The sequence below is a fragment of the Mesoplodon bidens genome (assembly GCF_964165515.1).
Source record: "Mesoplodon bidens genome assembly, chromosome: 5".
Lineage (NCBI taxonomy): Eukaryota > Metazoa > Chordata > Mammalia > Artiodactyla > Ziphiidae > Mesoplodon > Mesoplodon bidens.
In genome coordinates, this window is record NC_138161.1 from 48,899,412 (window position 1) to 48,922,724 (window position 23,313).

General features: G+C 36.3%; 1 protein-coding gene across 14 annotated transcripts in view; it reads right to left on the reverse strand.

Moving 5' to 3' along the window:
* Nucleotides 1-23,313, reverse strand: part of ABI3BP (ABI family member 3 binding protein) — a 250,305-nt gene that overhangs the window by 110,079 nt on the left and 116,913 nt on the right. For 12 of the 14 annotated variants that reach the window (XM_081235521.1, XM_081235527.1, XM_081235520.1 and 9 more), the window contains exons 10-17: nucleotides 18,070-18,147; nucleotides 16,147-16,221; nucleotides 15,315-15,389; nucleotides 14,394-14,465; nucleotides 13,829-13,903; nucleotides 2,771-2,836; nucleotides 1,538-1,612; nucleotides 907-981 (exon numbers count right to left, since the gene is read on the reverse strand). In XM_081235521.1, coding sequence (XP_081091647.1) covers nucleotides 907-981; nucleotides 1,538-1,612; nucleotides 2,771-2,836; nucleotides 13,829-13,903; nucleotides 14,394-14,465; nucleotides 15,315-15,389; nucleotides 16,147-16,221; nucleotides 18,070-18,147 — 591 coding nt within the window. The remainder of the gene's footprint in view (nucleotides 1-906; nucleotides 982-1,537; nucleotides 1,613-2,770; nucleotides 2,837-13,828; nucleotides 13,904-14,393; nucleotides 14,466-15,314; nucleotides 15,390-16,146; nucleotides 16,222-18,069; nucleotides 18,148-23,313) is intronic. The other 2 variants (XM_081235523.1, XM_081235522.1) reach the window with 2 other exon arrangements.

Here is a 23,313-nt window from a genome sequence, read left to right on the forward strand (position 1 = left end):
AAACTTCCTGAGGGCAAGAACTGCTTTTTATTTCTTTGTATCCCTAGAATGCGCAGCACTGTGTTTTATACACAGTAGGTGCTCAATGAGTAAGTGTTGATTGAGTCAAAAGAAATTAAATGTCTATATGAGAATTGAAGGTACATTGTTCACTTAACTGTACTGGAAAGGGAGGACCCTTGTGGGATTTAAGAACACAAGGTACAGTTAAGAACTCAAAAGGTGATTTACCGAACAGCACGGGAGAAGCACAAATATTTGAGATTTAGAGAGTGGAAGGTTCAGAGCTTCTTTAATTCTACATCTCACTACTAACCTCCCCAGGAGTTAACGAACTTCATTATTCCAATAACTTTCTATTATAGAATATATGTTGTTTTACTCTCTTATTCATCTTTCTTTATCGTATCCAGGATTGCAGAGCCTACTTGGTGCTCTGTATACTTAGGCTACTTGGAGAAAAATAGTCTGACCAAGTGGTATCTAAATATGCTAATTGAAGGGAATGTATTTTAAAATAATTATTATCTATAATTTTGCTGCTATTTTCCAGTGGCAAATTTGAAAGAAGTATAGGGAATAACAAGAAGAAAGGGAATAATACTTCAAAATAATGTATGCAAAGATTGAATTTTTATGTCATACACCTGAAACTAATATAATGTTATCTATTAATTTTACCTCAATTAAAAAAATACAGAGATACCAAGATTATGAAAATTCTTCGAGGATTATCACAAGACTAAGTAGAACAGATAACCCAGTTCTTTGAAGAATTTCATGGTAGAGAATGAAGGGAAATGTTTACTACTGAAAATATTCTGAAAAGGCCAACACATGACTGATTCTTTTTGTCACTTTATCCATTCTTTCAAAGTACACAACTATACAGATATCATTAGTTACCAGGTGTTGTAGGTTGCATTTCAGGACTGGTAAAGATTTCCAGTTTTTGAGGAACGAATGGTGTTTCACTCGGAGCTGAAAACACAAACACCCCATCCCACCAAATAATTCCAGTTAAAATGAGGTATTTTAAGAGTTTCAGCATGCTTTTAGATGGTGTTACAAAGCACATGCTACAAGGACATGATTAAGGATGAAAAATGCATGAATGTTGTCTTGAAAGCTGGTGGATGAAATGATAATTTAAAGTGGAGAAAAGGTCAGAATGAAATTGTTCAGTAGCTGACTCCAGGCAGACTCAATTCATGGAAGAGAGGTGATACAGGCCACAAACACACGAGATGGGAAGATATGGATGATGAAGATGTCCATGCAGTTTTCAAAGCTTTTCATTCCTTTAAGGATGGAAAAAATATCATCTATTACAGTTTAAAAAGAAAAAAGAGAGAGAGAGCCCAAAATGGAACATAAGATGCCTGCATTACAGGAAAAAATATATATTATATTCAGAAATAGGAAAGAAATAAATGATTAGATGTGATGGAATTAAATGGTCATTTGGAAGAAAGGCATTTACATGAATTTTCTTTCGATGGAAATCAAAGCACAATTTTTCTGTTAAAAACATTACCCAGTGTTGCCCTTGGCTGTTCAAGAGTTCTAGAAGTTTTAGATGGGACAGAATCCAGAAATGGAACGCTTGTTGCTGTTGGAATAAATGTCAACATTTTTAAAAGCAGTAGAGGGCCCCAGGAATAAAATACAAATTCCAGAGTAATAAATTACACCTCAAATGGGGAAAAATATCAAGAGCACTTGAGAGATTGCTGACCAACATTTTAAAAGTAGTGATTCATTAGGAGTTGAAGATGAGCTCATTTTTAAAAACATGCAAACTTCAAATGTTAAACCATGATAAAACAATGTTTCATATATTGAACTGTTTTCAAGTGGTTTTTCTGGTTCCTTCCCTCTGTTTCTTAAACTGCTAGCTGAATCTACTCTTAGCATTCTATTTCATTTCTTAAAATTTTCTGCTGCTGTTTAAAATTATTTGCCTTTATTTATCATGGCACCAATAGAGCTAAGATAAGGCTACACACACACACACAAATACCAGACATACGTCTTTGTGTGGCAGAGACCAGTATTATTTACTTTGAATCTCCTGCAGTACCTAGTTTAGTAAGTGCTCAATAAATACTTGCTAGAAGGAACTATTGGACTGAATTAAACTCACTGTAGATAGATCAGTAAGTGAATGCCAAAGATTAGACCCAGCTGAACTTCTATAGACAAATGAGTGACATGATTGCTCTAGAGACGGATTTCTCACCTTGGCACTATTGTCCTTTAGGACTGGATGACTCTTTAGTGTGGGAGCTGTCCTGTGCATTGCAGGGGTTTAGCAGCATCCCTGGCCTCTACCCACTAGATGTCAGTAATACCTTCCCAGGATACCAAAATTATATCTAGCTATGGCCGAATGTTTCCTCAGGGGGAAGGGAGCAAAATCACCCCCACTGGAGAACCACTACACCAGGGAAAACTAAGAATCTAAAAGTTTTTTAGAATGACTCTGAACAACAGAGAGATAGGCCATTATTTTTACTGTGCCTCAGTGGCAACCTAATCTATCTGCATCTCCCACATGTGGCAGAGTTTATTTACTGATGGATGTGAAGAAATAATCATTCAGTGGGAGAGGTGGGTAGAATTCATCTCCCTGACACAGACTGTCATGTCTCTCCTGTGGAGCTCTAGAGAGCGCACCTTTTCATTCTGCAAAAATGAAAGGGAGAACTAGGTGCAGTATTGTCAGAATACCTGGCATCCAAAAAAAGAATTGAGAGGCTGGGTGTACCTGTGTGGGGCTCTGATATTTCAGGCTCATCTGATGTTGTAGGGCTTGAGAAAACATCATAAGTGGCTTTTAAAAGAAAAGGTAAAACAAAAAAGAAGATGTTAATTTTAATTTTAAAAGATTTCATGACATATTTTAATGCTGGCTGAAAGAGGACATTTTCATGTAGGTGTTAGTGAGCTTTGGCTGTGGGCTACTGGTCATGTCAGCAACGTGTAAGCAATCACTAATAGACTTGCCTCTAGTCCTTCTTGCCCTGAACTAAAGGCCTTTATGCAGTGAGCCCTGACACTGACCCCTAGGGTGATGTGAGCATAGTGCTATTTACAAGGAAGTCTTGCCAGCTGTAAATCAAACAGCTTCAAAGAGTACAAACACAAATGAAATCAGATGGCAATTTGAGATTTCCAAAGAAGGAAACAGCAGTCACACTGAGGTAATTTGCACAAAGATGACAGCTTGGTCTTTGTACTTAGTAAAAGTTACCATCATGATGTCTGGATAGTACTTTACAGTTTGCACAGCACTTTGCAGGTTGCACAGCACTTTATAGTTTGCACAGCGTTTTCTCATATATCAACTTATTTAACTCTCTTAACATCCCTGAGAAATAGGTGAGGTAGACATTAGCCCCATGTTATAGACAATGGGGTAGTATCTCCATTTTCTAGATGATAAAATTGAGATTCACTGAGGAGAGGACATTTGCTAGTGGTCACGCACTGGGACTGTCAAATTCGACATATTTCCCATTCCATTTGAAGGGCCAGGAATGGCAGAGTTAAGACCAGCCCCTTCCTCCTGTACCATCCTTCCTGCCATTTTACCTAGAGGCAGCTTTCTACATTCCTCCGTGGAGCCAAGAGCCCATCTATAATCTAGGTGGGTTTAAAGATAAGTTTTATATTCTACATAAAGAAAAGTAGGGTGACCTTAAAAATACAGGTTGATTTTAATGTAGGGATAATTTTCACATTCACTTAAGAATTGAATTTGCAAGCAAAAACAGCATCAAAATTAGAAAGTTCCCATTTCTGTACTAAGAGCCATCACCATGGTAACGAGAGGTATAGAGGAAGGAAGCATGAACTGTCAGGAGGCAGGTGTCACTTCCCTTGCCCATTGAAAATGGCTGTACAGAAATAAACGATAAAGGCAGGAGCTCATGGGAAAATTTACACATTGGGGTTACTTGTAATTTAGTGACAATGTAATGATACTGAACCGTTGCTAGTTGAAGCTGTAGGGAAGCTAAGATCAGACCATGCAACACAGTCTGATATGCAGAGAGGGTAATTATATTGCACTGCATACAAAAGAGGCAGGAAATATATTTCAGTTTGTGAAGGTGAATCTACTGCTTTGCAAAATCTTCAAAAACAGAAAGAATATTATGAGTTAAAATATGCAAATATCCCAAGAATAAATTTATTACCTGACAATGTAAAGTTTTCTTTAGTCTAGCTACAGTTTTAAAGGGTTAGATAAGAATGACTCATTTTTTAAAGGACAAAAATGTTGGCAGCTGCTGATCTTAGGTTCACTTTAAGCCAATTTCAAATCATGGATCCAGCAAAGTCAGCTCCCTCTAACTACTAGACAAATCAGGAAAATTTAACAACTTGTATTTAAACCCCTTGTACTAGGTAAGAAATTGTCAATTAATAGCTGACTTATTTATATTTTATATTGTTGCTTTTGAAAAACACCATACTGTCTTTATGTTATCCTAACTCCCAAATTTCCCTTCCATCTAGTGACATTGGACCAACTTTCTTATATTCTTGTACTCTATTCTAAGAGATGATATTTATTCACCCTCTTTCTACTTCTTTTCCATATTAACAAGGCCCTTCCATCCTGGAGGTTCCAAGCCAGGCCTCCATCTTCCCTCAAGTTATTCCCAGAAGACACTGTCCTGGGGAAAGAAGCCCTCCTTCCATCATCCTCTGGCAACTGTGACTCACGTCTGAAATTTCCCAACTGTCAGGGACCTCTTACTTCCAAACATTTTCTCAAATATAATTAAGATTAAAATCACATGTTTGCCAGTAGGTTTGGTCCCTGATATTTCTATTTCTGGAGTTTCTGATAGCTGAGTGCTAAAAACACAAAAACACCACTTGCTGGAAGTTTTATGTTGTTTGGGCAGCTCTGAGAAGCACACTACTACCTCATTTCATGGGTTAAACAAGAGTTTTTGACCTGAAGTAATGGATGTAAGAGGATAGGACAGGGCGGAAACTGGAGTTCTCCAAAAATCAACCACTCTTGACTTCTTTACAAAACTCTTGATACAAACAGATGGAAAGACATACCATGTTCTTGGATTGGAAGAATCAATATTGTGAAAATGACTATACTACCCAAAGCAATCTACAGATTCAATGCAATCCCTGTCAAACTACCAATGGCATTTTTCACAGAATTAGAACAAAAATTTCACAATCTGTATGGAAACACAAAAGACCCCGAATAGCCAAAGCAGTCTTGAGGGAAAAAAACAGAGCTGAAGGAATCAGGCTCCCAAACTTCAGACTAAACTACAAAGCTACAGTAATCAAGACAATATGGTACTGGCACAAAAACAGAAATATAGATCAATGGAACAGGATAGAAAGCCCAGAGATAAACCCACGCACCTATGGTCAACTAATCTATGACAAAGGAGGCAAGGATATACAATGGAGAAAAGACAGTCTCTTCAATAAGTGGTGATGGGAGAACTGGACAGCCACATGTAAAAGAATGAAATTAGAACACTCCTTAACACCATACATAAAAATAAACTCACAATGGATTAGAGGCCTAAATGTAAGACCAGACACTATAAAAATCTTAGAGGAAAACACTCTTTGACATAAATCACAGCAAGATCTTTTTTTGGGTTTTTTTTGTTTGTTTGTTTGTTTTTTGCAGTATGCGGGCCTCTCACTGCTGTGGCCTCTCTCACTGTGGAGCACAGGCTCCGGACGCACAGGCCCAGTGGCCATGGCTCACGGGCCCAGCCGCTCCGCGGCATGCGGGATCCTCCTGGACTGGGGCATGAACCCGCGTCCCCTGCATCGGCAGGCAGACTCCCAACAACTGAGCCACCAGGGAAGCCCACAGCAAGATCTTTTTTGATCCACCTTCTAGAGTAAGGGAAATAAAAACAAAAATAAACAAATGGGACCTAATGAAACTTCAAAGCTTTTGCACAGCAGAGGGAACTACAAACAAGATGAAAAGACAACCCTCAGAATGGGAGAAAATATTTGCAAACGAATCAAGAGACAAAGGATTATCTCCAAAATATATAAACAGCTCATGCAGTTCAATATTAAGAAAACAAATAACCCAATCCAAAAATGGGCAGAAGACCTAAATAGACATTTCTCCAAAGAAGACATACAGATGGCCAAGAAGCACATGAAAAGCTGCTCAATGCCACTAATTGTTAGAGAAATGCAAATCAAAACTACAATGAGGTATCACCTCACACCAGCTAGAATGGGCATCATCAGAAAATCTACAAATAACAAATGCTGGAGAGGGTGTGGAGAAAAGGGAACACTCTTGCACTGTTAGTGGAAATGTAAATTGATACAGCCACTATGGAGAACACTATGGAGTTTCCTTAAAAAACTAAGAATAGAATTACCATATGACCCAGCAATCCCACTACTGGGCTTATATCCAGAGAAAACTATAATTCAAAAAGACACATGCACCCCAATGTTCATTGCAGCTCTATTTACAATAGCCAGGACATGGAAGCAACCTAAATGCCCTTCGACAGATGAATGGATAAAGAAGATGTGGTACATATATACAATGGAATATTACTCAGCCACAAAAAGGAACAAAATTGGGTCATTTGTAGAGATGTGGATGGATCTAGAGACTGTCATACAGAGTGAAGTAAGTCAGAAAGAGAAAAACAAATATCGTATATTAATGCATATATGTGGAACCTAGAAAAATGGTACAGATGAACTGGTTTGCAGGGCCGAAATTGAGACACAGACGCAGAGAACAAACGTATGGACACCAAGGGGGGGAAAGTGGTGGGGGGAGGGGTGGTGGTGTGATGAATTGGGAGATTGGGATTGACCTATATACACCAACATGTATAAAATGGATAACTAATAAAAACCTGCTGTATAAAAAAATAAATAAAATTTAAAAAAAAACAAACAAAAACTCCCACAAAACTCTTGTAAATATACTTCTTTTTATACCAGAATGAAACACAGGAAATGCTTAGGTATCCCTGGTTTTTAAAGGGCTTTTCCAGCTATAAAATTGATAAATAGTTAAGAGGGGTAAACCCTTCTATTTTTTAGACTCTACATGCCATCATGCATTATTGTTTAGAGGCAAACATCTTCTGTCACCAAAGTTTACTTTAGTGGGTGACATTCTCCAGCCATTTGTCATTAAGTCTCGCATTCACAGAATATAAATGGGACCAAAATTTGTAGGAGAAGTCTAAGGCTAGTAAAATACGCAGTTCAATTCAAAGGCTATAAAAAGCAATTTTAGTTTCTTTCAAAAAACAGTAATGGCTTATAATCATGATAACTAAATTTTATTTTTATATTTTTCAGAGAAAAAAATAATATGAAATAAGCCACACTACAATTTTCTCATTTGTTTATAACTTCCTAAAACTACATTGCTAAATTATGTTTGGTTGTACATTTTATTTTTACTTTAAAAAAACTGATTAGATGCAAATTCCATAATAAAAATACTTTGATATTGCTCTGGAAACATATGATGGCACACAGACAAGGCCTTTACAATGATCAAGAATTCTTCAATTTATCTTATTCAAATTCCATGAATATTAAGAACTATGTGAAAGAGTTTTTTGTTGGACTGTTTCTAAATTTATTATTTTTTTATTGACATATAGTTGATTTAAAATGTGTTAGCTTCTGGTATATAGCAAAGTAATTCAGATATATATGTATGTATATACATATATATGTATTTTTTCAGATTCTTTTCCCTTATAGGTTTTTTTTTTTTTTTTTTGCGGTACGTGGGCCTCTCACTGTTGTGGCCTCTCCTGTTGCAGAGCACAGGCTCCAGAGGCGCAGGCTCAGCAGCCATGGTTCACGGGCCCAGCTGCTCCACCGCATGTGGGATCTTCCCGGACCAGGGCATGAACCGGTGTCCCCTCCATCGGCAGGCGGATTCTCAACCACTGCGCCACCAGGGAAGCCCTAGTTTGTTTTTTTAAAACATCTTTATTGGAGTATAATTGCTTTACAATGGTGTGTTAGTTTCTGCTTTATAACAAAGTGAATCAGCTATACATATACATATGTTCCCATATCTCCTCCCTCTTGCATCTCCCTCCCACCCTCCCTTATAGTTTATTACAAGATATTGAATATAGTTCCCTGTGCTATACAGTAGGACCTTGTTGTTTAACTCTTTTATATATAGTAGTTTCTATCTGCTAATCCCAAACTCCTAATTTATCCCTCCTCACCCCCTTTCCCCTTTGTTAACCGTAAGTTTGTTTTCTATGTCTGTAAGTCCGTTTCTGTTCTGTAAATAAGTTCATTTGTATCATTTTTTAGAGTCCATATATAAGTAGTATCATATGATATTTGTCTTTCCGTGTCTGACTTACTCCACTTAGTATGATAATCTCTAGGTTCATCTATGTTGCTACAATGGCATTATTCCATCTTTTTTTTATGGTTGAATAATATTCAACTGCATATGTATAAAGACTCCTTTTAAAACATAAATTCTTAGGTGAAAGACCTCATGACCTCATTAGGATAGAAATTGTGCCTGTCATGCTCTTTATGGACTTCAAGGTTTACCCCAGAGCCTTGTACATGGGAAGACTCAATGGAATTAATCGGCAAGATTTCCATTACAATGAACAAATAACAATGAGTTTGACAGTTGGGTAGTTTATGCTCTTAGTAAGGATAGATGAGAATAAATGAACAGATCCTTTAATTATTTTATAACACACATATGTGTGCACACAAATCTCTCCCTCTACTACACAATTACCTGCCATATGCTTGTGTGGCCACACCTTGCCATGGAAATAGAATCCTAAACACACATATAAAGACACAAGGGGAAAATACAACAGGACCATCAATAAGTAGCTGGATGAGAAAAGCATTTATAAACACCACACACAGAGTTCTCAGTACCATTTAAATAAGTACATAAAGCTCTCTTCATTTCATGGAAAAATAAAATACCTTTCTGGTTGGCCTTGAAATTTGTGAATATATTGCCTGCAAGAAAATCCTCATGAAGCAAAACCAAAGGCTGTGGCTGTAAATTTCTGAGGCCACTGTAAATCTGTAAACCATCTGGTATACTTAAATTCTATTTTCCTGATCTCAAAGCATCAACACCACCATTTATTCCTATTTTTTCTCCTCTCTAGGGCTTAATTCAGTCCGGTGGGCCAGATCTATGCTAATCAACACCTCATAGGAAGACAATAAGGTCCAAATGTAGAGTTCAACCACTGTGAACAAACCACTTGTGGCTGAAACTTTCCAACCAGTATACCACTCCTTAGGCATGCTGATCACTTCAGTTTTCAAGGCTTTAAATAATTTATAGAGCTTAAGTGCATATAGCAATTTATTAAAGTTCTACAAAGTACTGAAAGAATGAAACACTGCAAAATAATCAGTAATGAACTCCTAAAGGGAGCTCCCAAAGTGGATTCTAATGAAAAGACTGAGGCAGACCATCCTCAGTTCTGCCAAGGGAAGTCTCTAAAGATAATTGTTTATTGCTCAAGGGGAAATAATTATGCCAGAAGGAACTGTCATCTTAGTAATAAGTTACTGTACAATTAGAGGGAAAAGTCAGTTTGTCTGGGCATGCTAGGGGAAGAACAGGCTGGAGAGTTTTCTAAGGATGCAAATAAACACACTGCATCATCTTGGGTTATATGAAGAAATCATTTTTTTATTTGATTAAGGTTCAAATCCCTCCTGGTACTAAATGATGATCTTTTAAGGGGATGACCAAGTAAATTAAGGATGCTTAACACTGATAGCATTAGCAAGCCAGAAACAAAACACTGATTTCTATTCTCCTTCTCCAACCATGTTCTACTGGCTACCTTCCAGCAGAACATAAGACCAATTCTATTGCATCATCAGAAAGATTGACTTTTCTGAATGATTGTTATAAGCACGTAAGTATTTCTAAAATATGGCCAACTTTCTTTTGATATAGAATTTATAAATAAGTTTACATTCTGGCATATAGTTAAAGAGCAGATTTTTATAATTTCCTTTCTGTACTTTAAGAAAGGGTGGATTTGCTAAGGAAAGCAAAATCAGTCAATCCTACTTGAACATACTTTAGAGAAGGTTTAAAGAAAGTACAATTCCAAATAATGAGATCACAAAATGCAGCCCTAAACTACTGAAATGATTTCAATATTCGACATGCAAGTTAGAATTGCCACATAGCTTTTTATTGACAAAAGTAATACAGACATCTTTTTAAGAGCATGCGTTCTGATTATTTGATACAGAGTATGAAGTAAATGTGGAAAACAAATCTAGTAAACATTGAAGGAAAATGAGTTTTACAAAAGGTACTGATAAACCATGTTTAATGGTTGATAAAGAAACAAGCAGCCCCTGGTATTCAGGTGCTGGCCAGGCACTCACAGCTAGGCTGTTGTGTTCACCTACGGAACATCGACAATTGAAAAGAACATCAACATCAGACAAGTTCACTTGATGACAAAGATGGACCAAGACAAAAACAAGACCATTCTGTAACTGTGTGGGACACAAACGCATGAGCACAAAAATTACTGTCCTCATATTCTGGCTAATATCTTTACCAATCACAGCTTTAGTCTTACTCCTCTTTTCTCGCCTTCTAGTTAAGAATTCTTAAGATATTCTGTCACAGATTATTCCCATTTTCAGACAGCATCCAATTCGGAGCAAAGCTTCGCTTCCTTAAACACTCCCCAGAATCACCTAACACAAGACTAAATCCCATAACATCTTCTTACTAACAGATCCACAGTTCCTCATGGTCTGCATTCTCCATTGTGACAAAAAGTAAATAAACCTAACTTTGTTCAAATACAGGTGTGTTCCTGGTAGTCTTTGGCTGAAGGTAATTGACATAGTAAATATAGATGCATCATCGCATGCCAACAGAGAAAACAAAATATGTTCATTTTGCTATAATAATGTCATTAATACTAGCTGAAATATATCATTTCTTCAAAAGATGTAACAACTAAAAATGAGACCGATGATTTTATGGACTGGCATTCAAGTACTATCTCTGCCTCTCTCTCTTCTTAATTCTCAAGTAATTGCATTAGGAAGCCATGTGAGTAACTGGAAAATACAATAATCATATATGCTGAAACTAAATAGGAAATAGAAACTTAGTGCCTGTGTAAATTCACACAAAATCAATTGAGAAACAAAGGCTGAAATGAATAAAAGGGTTGTGTGAATATACCAACTCTTTAAATCACAAGTAACACATTTGATAAATTTTAATTAGAAATTTATCACATTAGGAAGATGCCACAGAACATGTATACAAGAGGTAGATGGAAGTGTTAAAAATACTAGCAGAAACAAGAAATACTTAAGCGCCCACTTTAAGAAACCAATTTTACATTGATTTCAGGCCTCCTGTCCTATAACTGACCACATTCGATGCTTCTTATCTGTACCATGTAAAGTATTACAGACTACAGTGATAAGACAGTGCTTCTTAAACGTTAATGCTCATACAAATCACCTGGAGATCTTGTTAAAAAGCAGATCCTGATTCAACAGATTTGAAGTAGAGCCCAAGATTCTGCCTTTCTAACAAGCTCCCTGGTGATGCCAATGCTCTCTCTCCAAACATCATACCAAGTAGCCCAGTCATAACAATTCAGTGTAGTAACGGCAGGCTAGGAAGTTTCTGTGGCTGATGCTTATGACTGCAGTCATACCTACTGAACTGTTACAGCCCATGACAGGCCCACACACTTCATCTAGAGATGGCTGGCAGTCGACAGTTTTTGGAAGTTCTCTGGCAGCCTAAGGTGGCCCTAGCAGGAGGGAAGCAGCTGAATAATGAAACTGCTTCCTGTGGCATTAGCAACTATTCATACTCCACCCGGCAAAACCAGAATATTCCTTTGCTGTAATTAAGGCAAAAGGAACCTTTCTTTTACCGGGATGTCCAATCTCATCTATCTTCGTCTCTTTGTAACTCTACAACATTCACCTGCAAACATATTTTCCCTACCCCCCAGAGCTTGCTTCAATTCAGGCTTATATATAATTCATATCCTAGGCATTGAAATTTCATAAGTGGTTTCCTGGAGGTTTTGGTCAGTTTGCTCTTAAATAATCATAAACACCAAAAATCTAGAGGCTGCTCAAGAGAAACCAGGAAGACCTTATATGCCCTGTGTTTATAGCCCAGAAGCTGAGAGAGAAAAGGGACCTAAGTGTTCTACTAACTCAGTGGGCCCCAACAGTCTTTGGTTTGGAAGATGTGATACTTGTAAAGGACATGGGGGTCAGGCCAGCTGGGCCACAGTGCAGCAGATAAACCGTCACACACGCCCACAGACTAGCATTGTTCCACAGTCTGCAGTGCAGCTGTGCCTCTGTGTTAACAGAACTAGAGGCTCAGTATGAAACTCCACCCAGAGCCTGGATTTTAGACTCAGGTGACCTGAAGGTGATTCTGAAGGTGTTTTTGCACCCACATTGAGTAATGGCACTAGAATTTCAGGGTCAGTGACTTGGGGAATCAAGGCTTAGAAAGACCCAATTTAAGGCTTCTCTGTATTGGCTGACAACTATAACCAACTTATAAGTGTTTTCTCACCTGAGTAAACTAGGGAGGACTGTAACAGACATGCTTACTTCATTTGATGCCATCCTTGTATCTTTTGCTAAGATCTGAATCAATTACACTCACCAGAGAAAGGATCATTTGACTAAGATCTATGTGTCTGTAGGCTCATTCTCATCCTTTCTCAAACCAGTCCTGTGCGGGACTCCTTTCTGGAGAATACCACAGAATGGGGGTGTGTTTAACATCATTACATGAACTTCTAACTACATTATACACTAATTATATGTACTCAAAAAAAATCACCACTAGAAGGTTCACAAAATTAAAATACAAATAAGTAAAACAAAAATCATAGAAGTAATCACACAAAATGGTTTGTGAGGTTTTCTTATAATTCTCACATGCTGAATATTTTCTTTAGTTGACCACTAGACATCAAATAAAAGACGTAAATGCAAAAACTCTTTAATTGAGAAAAATCTATTTTTTAAAAAGGAAGCTATTTCACTCAATCAATTTTAGTGTTGGAACACAAGAATTCTCGGGAGAAAAAGCCAATTGCTATAGTTTACAAAAGAGCAAACCAGGATCCAGGAAAGTAGAGAAAAATAGCTAAAATATGTGGTTGGTAGTAAAGCCAGAACTGGAACCAAGGTCCAGTATTAATGCCAAGACCTGTGGTCTTTCCTCTATATCACAATATGTTTACATATTTTAGGACATATTTTATGCTTACATATTTTATTATTTCAGTAATATTTACATATTTTATTATTTCAGTAATAATATCTTGCACAAAGTAAACTCTCAAATGTTCATTGGATATTTTACTGAAAAAGAGGCAAATATCTAACTGCAAGGGAAATATTAAATTCATACTCTTAAATCAGATCATGATGGGATTCTTATTTTTGTTACTGCTCTCATGTCACTAAAGAGATCTCTAGAAATTCAATGAGCCAATTCACAGTTCATCTTCTAGCCAGACTTCTAACTGTATATCCAGACATTAAAACACAGATCTTTAAAACAAATGCAAACGCATTTTGCTTTTGTATTGAAAAAAATGAAATTCATCTAAGCATCAAGAATGGATTATAACTTTACCATTTACTACAAAGTATATGGATAATCAACTAAACAACCTATAAAAATAAAAACGAGAAGTTATTCCATACTGTTGCTCCAATCTATTTTTTAAAAAAAGAATGCAATTACCAGTTTGAGGCAGCAGAATTTTGGAATCTTCAGATATTTTACTTGTAGGCACAATCCATGGCTTTTGACTTGAAGCTACAGCAAAAAAGAAATGGAATTCACTGAGAATTTTTTTGAAAGGATAAAGAGACAGAAATAGGTTGCTGGTGTGGTTAAGTGGCTACCAGTAGCCTGAAATAAAAAACACATACTGATCCAATTAAACATCATCACATATGAAGAAGAAATCAATATACACCCATTTAGAGAGCATTTGAGTAGAGACCAGAAGGAGACTAGAGTTTGGTGTCATACTCTCACCTTTTTGAGGACAGAAAACTAACTAAATGGGCTATATATGGAATTAATAGATTGATAATTGTTACTAAATTTGTAGAAAATCCAATCAGAGAAATAGTTATTTTTGGCTTTTTTTTTTTAAACCAAATCAACCACTTGTTTGGCTGAGTTGGCTGAATTCAGCAGTTCATTGAGGTTTGCATAGATAAGATCCAGTAAACGTGTTCTACAGAATTAAGCAATCACCACCCATGTCGTAACACCAGATTTAAGGTGCTGTTATTACCCAAGGTGCCCCCAGGTTTCTCAAAAGGGAAGGGTGTTTTTGCCTGAGGAAATTCTGGAAGAATTTTCGGAGCTGCAATGAAACACAAGAAATGTTATGGCTTGAAGTGGGAGTAAGAGAAAAGGTTTTTAAAATCTCAAGCTTCAAAAACAAAAAACAAACACACAAATGCAAATTACTCAGGTAAGGTAAGGGACTGCTACTAGTATATATTTCTTACTCCTGTGTTTCAATGATGGATAATATAAGACAGCTTCTTTTTCTATTTTGTATAATGAAGCCACTGCATTTGAGGAGTTTGGGTTCTTTTTTTCACCCTTATTAAACTAGTGTCCTAATTTCTTCAGCTATGCGTATGTGTGTTCTCAGATATATTAAGTTTAAACTCAAGTCAAGCACCAAACACATATGAACTAGAAAATGTCTGTCCAATAGTTTTTAAAAATAGAATTTCAGTAACTACATGACTTTATATTTAAGCTCCCCCAACAACTTTTTTGATATTGCACGTAAATTCTAAGAATTCTAAGAAGCAGTCTGCAGAAATATCATAAATATATCTTCTCTTTCAAGAGAAACAGTTGAGTAGAAAGATATTTAGGAAAAATATAGAAAATAATTTATTCAGTGACACAATAATGTTGAATTAAAAGAATCAAATATAATATCAAAATATGACTACCCCCAAGAAAAATTACCAAAGGATTTGTCATAGAGAAAGACTCTTTAGGATACTAGATTATAAAATAAAGAATTTATAACATTTAAGGGCTTGGTATTGGAGAGTTTATTGTTCTATAAGCCATGTGTCCCTTCTTTTCTGTGAGGAGATAAGTTTGAATGAATTAGCCTAAGGACTTCTTTCAAGCATGCATAATATTTCCAAGGTAATAATAAGCTGCAGTGTTTAATAATTTTTACCTAGAGTGCTCAGTGGCAATTCAAACCTAGGTATTAAAATAGTTTGCGGTGTTTCGGGGGTCCTTCCCCTGAGAACTGCAATAAAGAAGAATTCAGTTAGAAACTCCCTGAGTCGGGATTTGACATTGTGGCTTAACCATGTCATTTGAGGCATGCTCATAACAGAGGGTGCATTGGGCAGCTGATGCCTTTCATGGAAATAGCTGGCTTTCCCTGGAAATATTTTACATAGTTATAATTTGAAGGTATATGTTCAAATGGCCATGGTGTGGCATGGAAGATCAATATCACAAGTACAGAACAAAATATGTACATGCTGCTCCTTTTTTTTTTTTTTTTTTTTTTTTTTTTTGAGAAGAGAATAAAGCAGGTTAGATTCTCTTGGGCCAAGAAGCAGCTAACTTGCATGACATGAAATTCTTAGTAAAAGGCATGACACTTTGGGGGGATTCTCCTTAAGTTTAGTACACACAAGACTTGGAAAAGCCAACTGAAATGGAAAGCACAGACATAGTCAAGACTCTCACTCCTCCAAGCTTTGTAGGTTAAAAGGCTGGCATTCTGTTTTTCTATACCTCCCAAGAGACTGGTAAAAAGGGTGTACAGTTAGCATATAGCATCTAGAGCTGCCTAGAATATTAGTCATCAGGATCAAGGTATGTCATTAACTCTTTAATGGAATTGGTCTGAGAAATAGAAGATGAACTACTGCCAGTAAGGTAGGAAAGAAAGTGGGGAGGATGGGAAGCCAAGGCATTGGGGTTACTTTTGTATGAGGGTTGGGAGGTTCTTTTTTTTTTTTTTTTTTAAGAAAAAAAGTTCTTAGAATTACCCGGTATTGTTTCTGAAATGTCTAATGCACTAGACACAGTGGGTTTAGTGGTTCTTGGAACTGATTCAGGAGTCACTGGAAGGTAAAAAAGACGACTTTAAAATTAAGATAAAATGATGAAACAAGTCAAGACCATAAGGCACTTTTGTTGCCTTTTAGAATTAGAACTGACACTTACACGGACTAATTCTTTTCAAGTTAATTATGTTAAGGGCTCCCTGGCTTGTGTCTGAACTGACACCTCCTCCCAACCCTTCCTTTCTGGGTTTGTCCACTTTCCGTGTGTTCCAAAAAGCACCTGGAATTGACCCCCATGGAAGCATTTATCAGTTTAATCATAATTTTGGGTCTGTCCTTTTTTCTTAGCACAAAGTCTGGGATATAGTAAGCAAGCACAAGATAAATATTTATTAAACAAGTTAATATATGGGCAGATAACATAATGACCCAGGTCAAAAAGATTTATTTAGAACTATTACAATTTTAAGACTTCTCTCTTCCAAACTGTAGTCAACATGCAAAGCTTGGAACTGGGTTGAAATTATGAGGATTCAAATGCTCAGTCACAGGGTTGTTTCAAGTGCTAGATCAAAGGCAAAGATGACCTTCAGGTAAATAGTTTTTGAGGAATAAGAACCAGGATCACCGAGATCTGGAATGAATTGTGAGCTACACAATTCCAGAATTTTGTAGGGTAAGGATATGAAATAAACACAGTGCCACTGAATAATGAATTACGGTGTTTGCCTAAGTGTTTCTGAAATGGAAAATCCTGAGGAAGGTTTGGCAGAGAGCTAAGAACTCTGTTGACTCTCCCATCAGATACTATGCCAAGAGAAGAAGTGTAGTTGGGAATGCTTTTCTTGGTATTGGCTAATTATACTGAAATCAGAAAACTACCTAGGAATTTCATTCAAATAGCTTATTCCAGCATCAGAGCCTACCCTTGCTCCAACTCCCATGAAGGTGGGGGATGGAAGGTCCATTTATCACCTTTAGGTAGGACCAAGTACTTCTTACTCTGTCAGAAATATTTCTACTTGAATAGGTTTCTTGAAATCAAGCCATTTTATTTCCCCACCAATCTTTCTTTTCTCTGGACTAGTTAGGAGTCCAAGAGTTTAGTACAAGGTAAATATCACTGATATTTCAATTTATGGCAATTTTATGGGTTAAAAAATTCACTTTAGATTGGAATTACTTTGCTAAATGTAGATTTGGAGGAATTCTTGCCAGATATTTGTTTCACAGATCTCTGGATGAAGTGGTATTGCTCTGGCAAAAACTCTGTAGTTCAGAGAATAACATGTCCCCAGTGGGCTGGACTTGGGCAGTTCATTCACATAAGACATGCTGAATGTTTGTTAGTAATGGTTGATAAACTGGGGAAAATGCATACTGCGTTTATTCTTTGAAGGATTTTTACTGAACTATTAGGTAATTTCTACACGAGCATTGTTAATCTTCAAGAGACATTGTTACTAAATGATTCCAAGGTATTTTCATAGATATTAAACTATGGATTTATGAGGGATAATGGCATTTTGCTAAACCAATCACTTGTGAAAGTGAAGAAATGAAAAAATGCTCTCGTGTCTTCTTATAAAAGGAAAGCACCCAAACCATGGTATTACATCTTAGTATAAAAATATTTCAGAAAGTTGCAGTAACAACTTTCACTTAAAGTGAAAAATACAGCTTCCATATTACATATCAGTTATAGAATTCAATGGTTCATTTGCATCTGCTGTTTTTCCAAACATTAAAGACCCAGAATCTCCTACTGTTGTGTGCTTATGATCAAAATGAATTTCCTACTGGCTCTTCACTGAAAAAAAAAAAATACAGGCTTTTCAATCAGTTACTATTTGAAAAAACATATTATTTATTTTCTCAAAGTTAATAACGTAGGGATCTCATTACCTGTTACAGGCTGTGCTGGGATTTTTTCTACCTCTGGTGTTTTAGATTCAGCAGGCAGTGCCAAGGTTTCATTCTTAGCTAAAAAATTCAGAAAACAAACAACTTATCTCACTTCCTCATAATAGAGTATCCAAATATAATTCCCTCAAAACAATCAAGCAACAGACTATTTCAAGAAATCTATTCTGCTCTTATCCCTTCCCACCAGGCAGTCAATAAATTTATTGTGCATTTCTACCAGGGATTAGTATTAGTAGTGACAGTCTTCAGAATTCCTTCTCATTAACCCTAGGTAATTCTTTAAGATCTAGGTTGGCACTGGAATGAGGAAAAAAATCACAACCCAGTACTTGGATAGCTCTCAAGTCATTCTGACTCATAAACAGAGTTTCTTGAAGGCACAGGTTGTAAGGCATAGCAAATGCTCCCTGGAATTTTATATTCAATTACTCCTAATTTTTTTAAATCAATGAATAGAAATTATCCGTTATTATGCATGGTAAAAAATATAATAGGCTATGGCTCTAAAGTTTTAGAAAAACATGAATAACACACATAGGAAACTAAGTTATTTGAAGATATTTGTGGTTAGGAAAAAATACCAACGGTTATTTATTTGAACCTCATGTTAACATAGATATTTTCTTTGGGTCTGTGTGGGAATTCAGTGTAAAAAAATGAAGTCTGTTTTTTAATTCTATTTCTTTTCTCTTCTGACAATTATTCAGGAAACTTTCTTCTAAAATTTAGGTATTCCTTTTCAAAGAAAGTACATTTCTGTACCACAGTTGCCCAATGATTAAGATATTCTCCATATTCTCCAAAATGCACTTAGGATTAACTTGATTCAGCTATTTAGCACACTGAATCAATGATCTGCTTATAATATTTTGAAACAGTCTAGTGGCATGAAAGAATTCATTCATCTTTGAGATACCCTGATCATGTCGCCTTGAACTGATTATAATCAGATGGGATTTTTAAAGAGTCCTAAGGTTGTAAGGAACTTCTTGGGTTTCTCAGCTTTGGCACTACTGACATTTTGGGCTGGACAATTTTTTTAATGGGGGCCTTTCCTGTGAAGTGCAGGATATTTAGCAGCATCTCTGGCCTTTACTCACTGGATTCCACCCTTCCACAGCTGTGACAACCAAAAATGTCTCCAGACACTGCAAAATATCCTGGGGAGGGGACAAAATTGCCCTCTGTTGAGAAATACTGATCTAATCTGTTCTCTCAAAGTTCTTTGAGGATGTAAATTTTGCAACTTCTTCCTATAGTTCACATCACTGTTTTAAAGACCAATTTCTTCTTTTCAGTTAACATGGGCACAAAATATTCATTTACTTCTGATGGACTTAAAGACAATTATAAAGTCATCCCTTTCACAAAGATCATGGAAGCAAATTAATTTTCAATCTGTATTATGGAAGTATATGATAGATTCCTAGAGCTTATGATTTTCAGGAGTGATTTGAGATGCTAGAAATAGGCGTCACAAGTGCTAGTGTACTTGCCATAGCTATCAGTCAAGTGTGTGTTCTGAATTGCTGTGCTCATGAAGCTGTACAGCATGTTTGTACAACAGAAATGCTTAATACCATTGTTCAAATTAATTTAGCAGGACATAAAGAGAAGGGACTCTTTCTGGAATAACTAAAAAAATAAACAGATCCAGTATAATTTTATGATAAATTCTATTTTTTAGATTTCTAAATCTCATCAACATTTTTTTTCCTTCTTTTGTAGTCACAGCTTTGGTTTAGAACCATTGTGAGTGTTAGCACAGGAAAAAACGTTCAGATTACAAATTTTGATGAGCTCTAGTCCTGTTATTTTCAGCATGTACCACAGAAGTTTTTTTTTTTAATGTAATTTTTTTCAATGATCTCTTCTTTTTCAGTATCCTCTTCTCCTTCAGGATTATTTTTGCTAATCGTTTCCTTCCTGTGTAATATCCTACACTCGTGTTTCCCTGGCTGACTAGGACTGTGTATTTATTTATTTAAAAAATTATTTATTTATTTTAACCTCCAGATTCTAGACTTTCAGGCAATGCTCTGAATTGCTTTGCTTTAGCTCCTTATGCATGCCCTTACGGGGTAATACCATTAACCTAAAATTAGCCTGCTAATGAAGAAAAACAGTAAACTACCTTCCCAAGAGGTGTCTGTATTCTCTACCCATCACTAATTCCTTATAGAGGCATACTGTATTTCTAAACATGGCTCTTCAGGCGGGAGACAAATTGATTGAAGGGAAAGAACTTGAATGGGGACTCTTTGTGACTCCTATCAAGCCATGAGCATTCACCTACACTATCTATGTACAACTGGTCTTGGTAACAGCAGAGTGAAATGCCATTAGAACACGGCCTAAACCCCAGGAAATTCCTTTTCCTCTCTGATTCTCCTGTACTGTTTTTCAACACAGTTGTTTCCTTTCATTATTGGCAGGCTAAGTCTTGGCTTTGGCAAACACTTTTCATGTCCCTGGGAGGTGTGTGTATTACTAGCTTTCTTGTTTATTTCTCTCATTCATACCATGTGTTCTTAGAACAAAAGCTATTAATTTTTTGATGTCCCACATTGGGTCCTGCTGGAATGAGGATATTATTTTTAGGATTTAATCCCTTACACAGTAGGACTTTTCTGAATTGCAGTGATAAATAACTTCAGGAAAGTTTATTTCTCCTTCATCAGTATAAACAACTGTTTATGCTCACACTCTTCATAAAAACCAGTAAATCTAAAATGTAGTTTATAACATAGTCTAAAATGGTACATTTGATGGGTTTACTGGACATCTTCAAACATACTGCCTATCAGTCTCTTCAATGTGTAAGAAATTCACCATGTATTCAATTTAAGATAGGTGTTTCCCTAGAAATAAGTTTTAAAATACATTTTAATTTGTCTTCATTAAAATCACACTTAATCCTGAAGTTTTAGTGATTCGTATCAGAATAACAAAAGCAAAAAGCAAAGCAAGCCAAAAAATCAACTGTTTAATTCTCTAAATTAAAGAAAATGAAAAGCTTGAACTGATATTAAGATAGCAGGTGGAACTTTGGAAAAACAAAACAAAACAAAAAATTTAGGAAATAGTCCTTAAAACCAAGAACTAAGGAACAAAACACATTTCAGTTCAACAGTGACATTTCTCCGAAGATGACATACAGATGGCCAAAAAACACATGAAATGATGCTTGACATCACTAATTATTAGAGAAATGCAAATTAAAACTACAATGAGGTATCAGTCACACCTGTCAGAGTGGCCATCATCAAAAAATCTACAAACAATAAATGCTGGAGAGGGTGTGGAGAAAAGGGAACCCTACTGTACTGATGGTGGGAATGTAAATTGGTGCGGCCACTACTGAGAACAATATGGAGGTCCCTTAAAGAACTAAAAGTAGAACTACCATATGACCCAGCAATCCCACTCCTAGGCATATACACGGAGAAAACCAGAATTCAAAAAGATACAGGCACCCCAATGTTCACTGCAGCACTATTTACAATAGCCAGGACATGGAAGCAACCTAAATGTCCATCAACAGAGGAATGGGTAAAGAAAATGTGGTATATATATACAATGGAGTATTACTCAGCCATAAAAAAGAACAAAATAATGCCATGTGCAGCAATGTAGATGGACCTAGAGATTGTTATACTGAGTGAAGTAAGTCAGACACAGAAAGACAAATATCATATGATATTGCTTATATATGGATCTAAAAAAGGGTACAAATGAACTTATTTACAAAACACTAGTAAAATCACAGATGTAGAAAACAAACTTACGGTTACCAGGGGATAAGGGAGGTGGAGGGATAAATTGGGAGATTGGGATTGACAAATACACACTACTATATATAAAATAGATAACTAATAAGAACCTACTGTATAGCACAGGGAACTCTACTCAATACTCTGTAATGGCCTATATGGAAAAAGAATCTAAAAATGAGTGGATATATATATATATATATATATGTATAACTAATTCATTTTGCTGTATACCTGAAACTAACACAACACTGTAAATCAACTACGCTCCAATAAAAAAAAAAAGTGACAGCAGTGGTGTGGGAAAAACTCTGCTCATTTTCTGCCTTCACAAATCCTGGTTTTTGAATTTTGATGAACAGATTAGGGACCAAATCAGTAAGAGACTGGCCAGCTCCTTCCTTTTCTTCTCCTTCCGAACAACTCTTTCCCAAGAGGCCAAAACTAGAAACAAGAAAATCACAAATAGGAAAGCTCACTGGTAAAGGCAAACATAGAGTAAAAGCAGGAATTCATAAGCAAACATGATATCAAAACCAGCAACCGTGAGAAGAGGAGAGTACAAATGCAGGAAATCAGAATTGCATTTAAAATTAAGAGACCAGCAACTTAAAACAACCTTGTATATATATAGACTGCTTTATCAAAACCTCATGGGAAATGCAAACCAAAAAACTACAATAGATACACACACAAAGAAGAAAAACCTACCCAAATACAACACTAATATGGTCATCAAACCACAAGAGAAGAAAAAAGGAAGGGAAGAAAAAAGACCTACAAAAACAAACCCAAAACAATTAAGAAAATGGCAATAGGAATACACATATTGATAAAACCCATAAGTGTAATTGGATTAAATGCTTCAACCAAAAGACACAGACTGGCTGAATGGATACAAAAACAAGACCCATATATATGCTGTCTACAAGAGACCTACTTCAGACCCAGGGACACATACAGACTGAAAGTGAGGGGATGGAAAAAGGTATTCCACACAAATGGAAACCAACAGAAAGCTGGAGTAGCAATACTTATATCAGACAAAATAGACTTTAAAATAAAGGCTGTTACAAGAGACAAGGAAGGACACTGCATAACAATCAAGGGATCAATCCAAGAAGATATAACAATTGTAAATATATATGCACCCAACATAGGAGCACCTCAGTATATAAGGCAAATGTTAACAGCCATGAAAGGGGAAATTGCCAGTAACACAATAATAGTGGGGAATTTAACACCCCAATTACACCAATGGACAGATCATCCAGACAGCAAATTAATAAGGAAACACAAGGCTTAAATGACACATTATAAAAGATAGACTTAATTGATATTTATAGGACATTCCATCTGAACGCAGCAGAATACATTTTCTTCTCAAGTGCACACAGAACATTCTCCAGGATAGATCAAATCTTGGGTCACAAATCAAACCTCAGTAAAT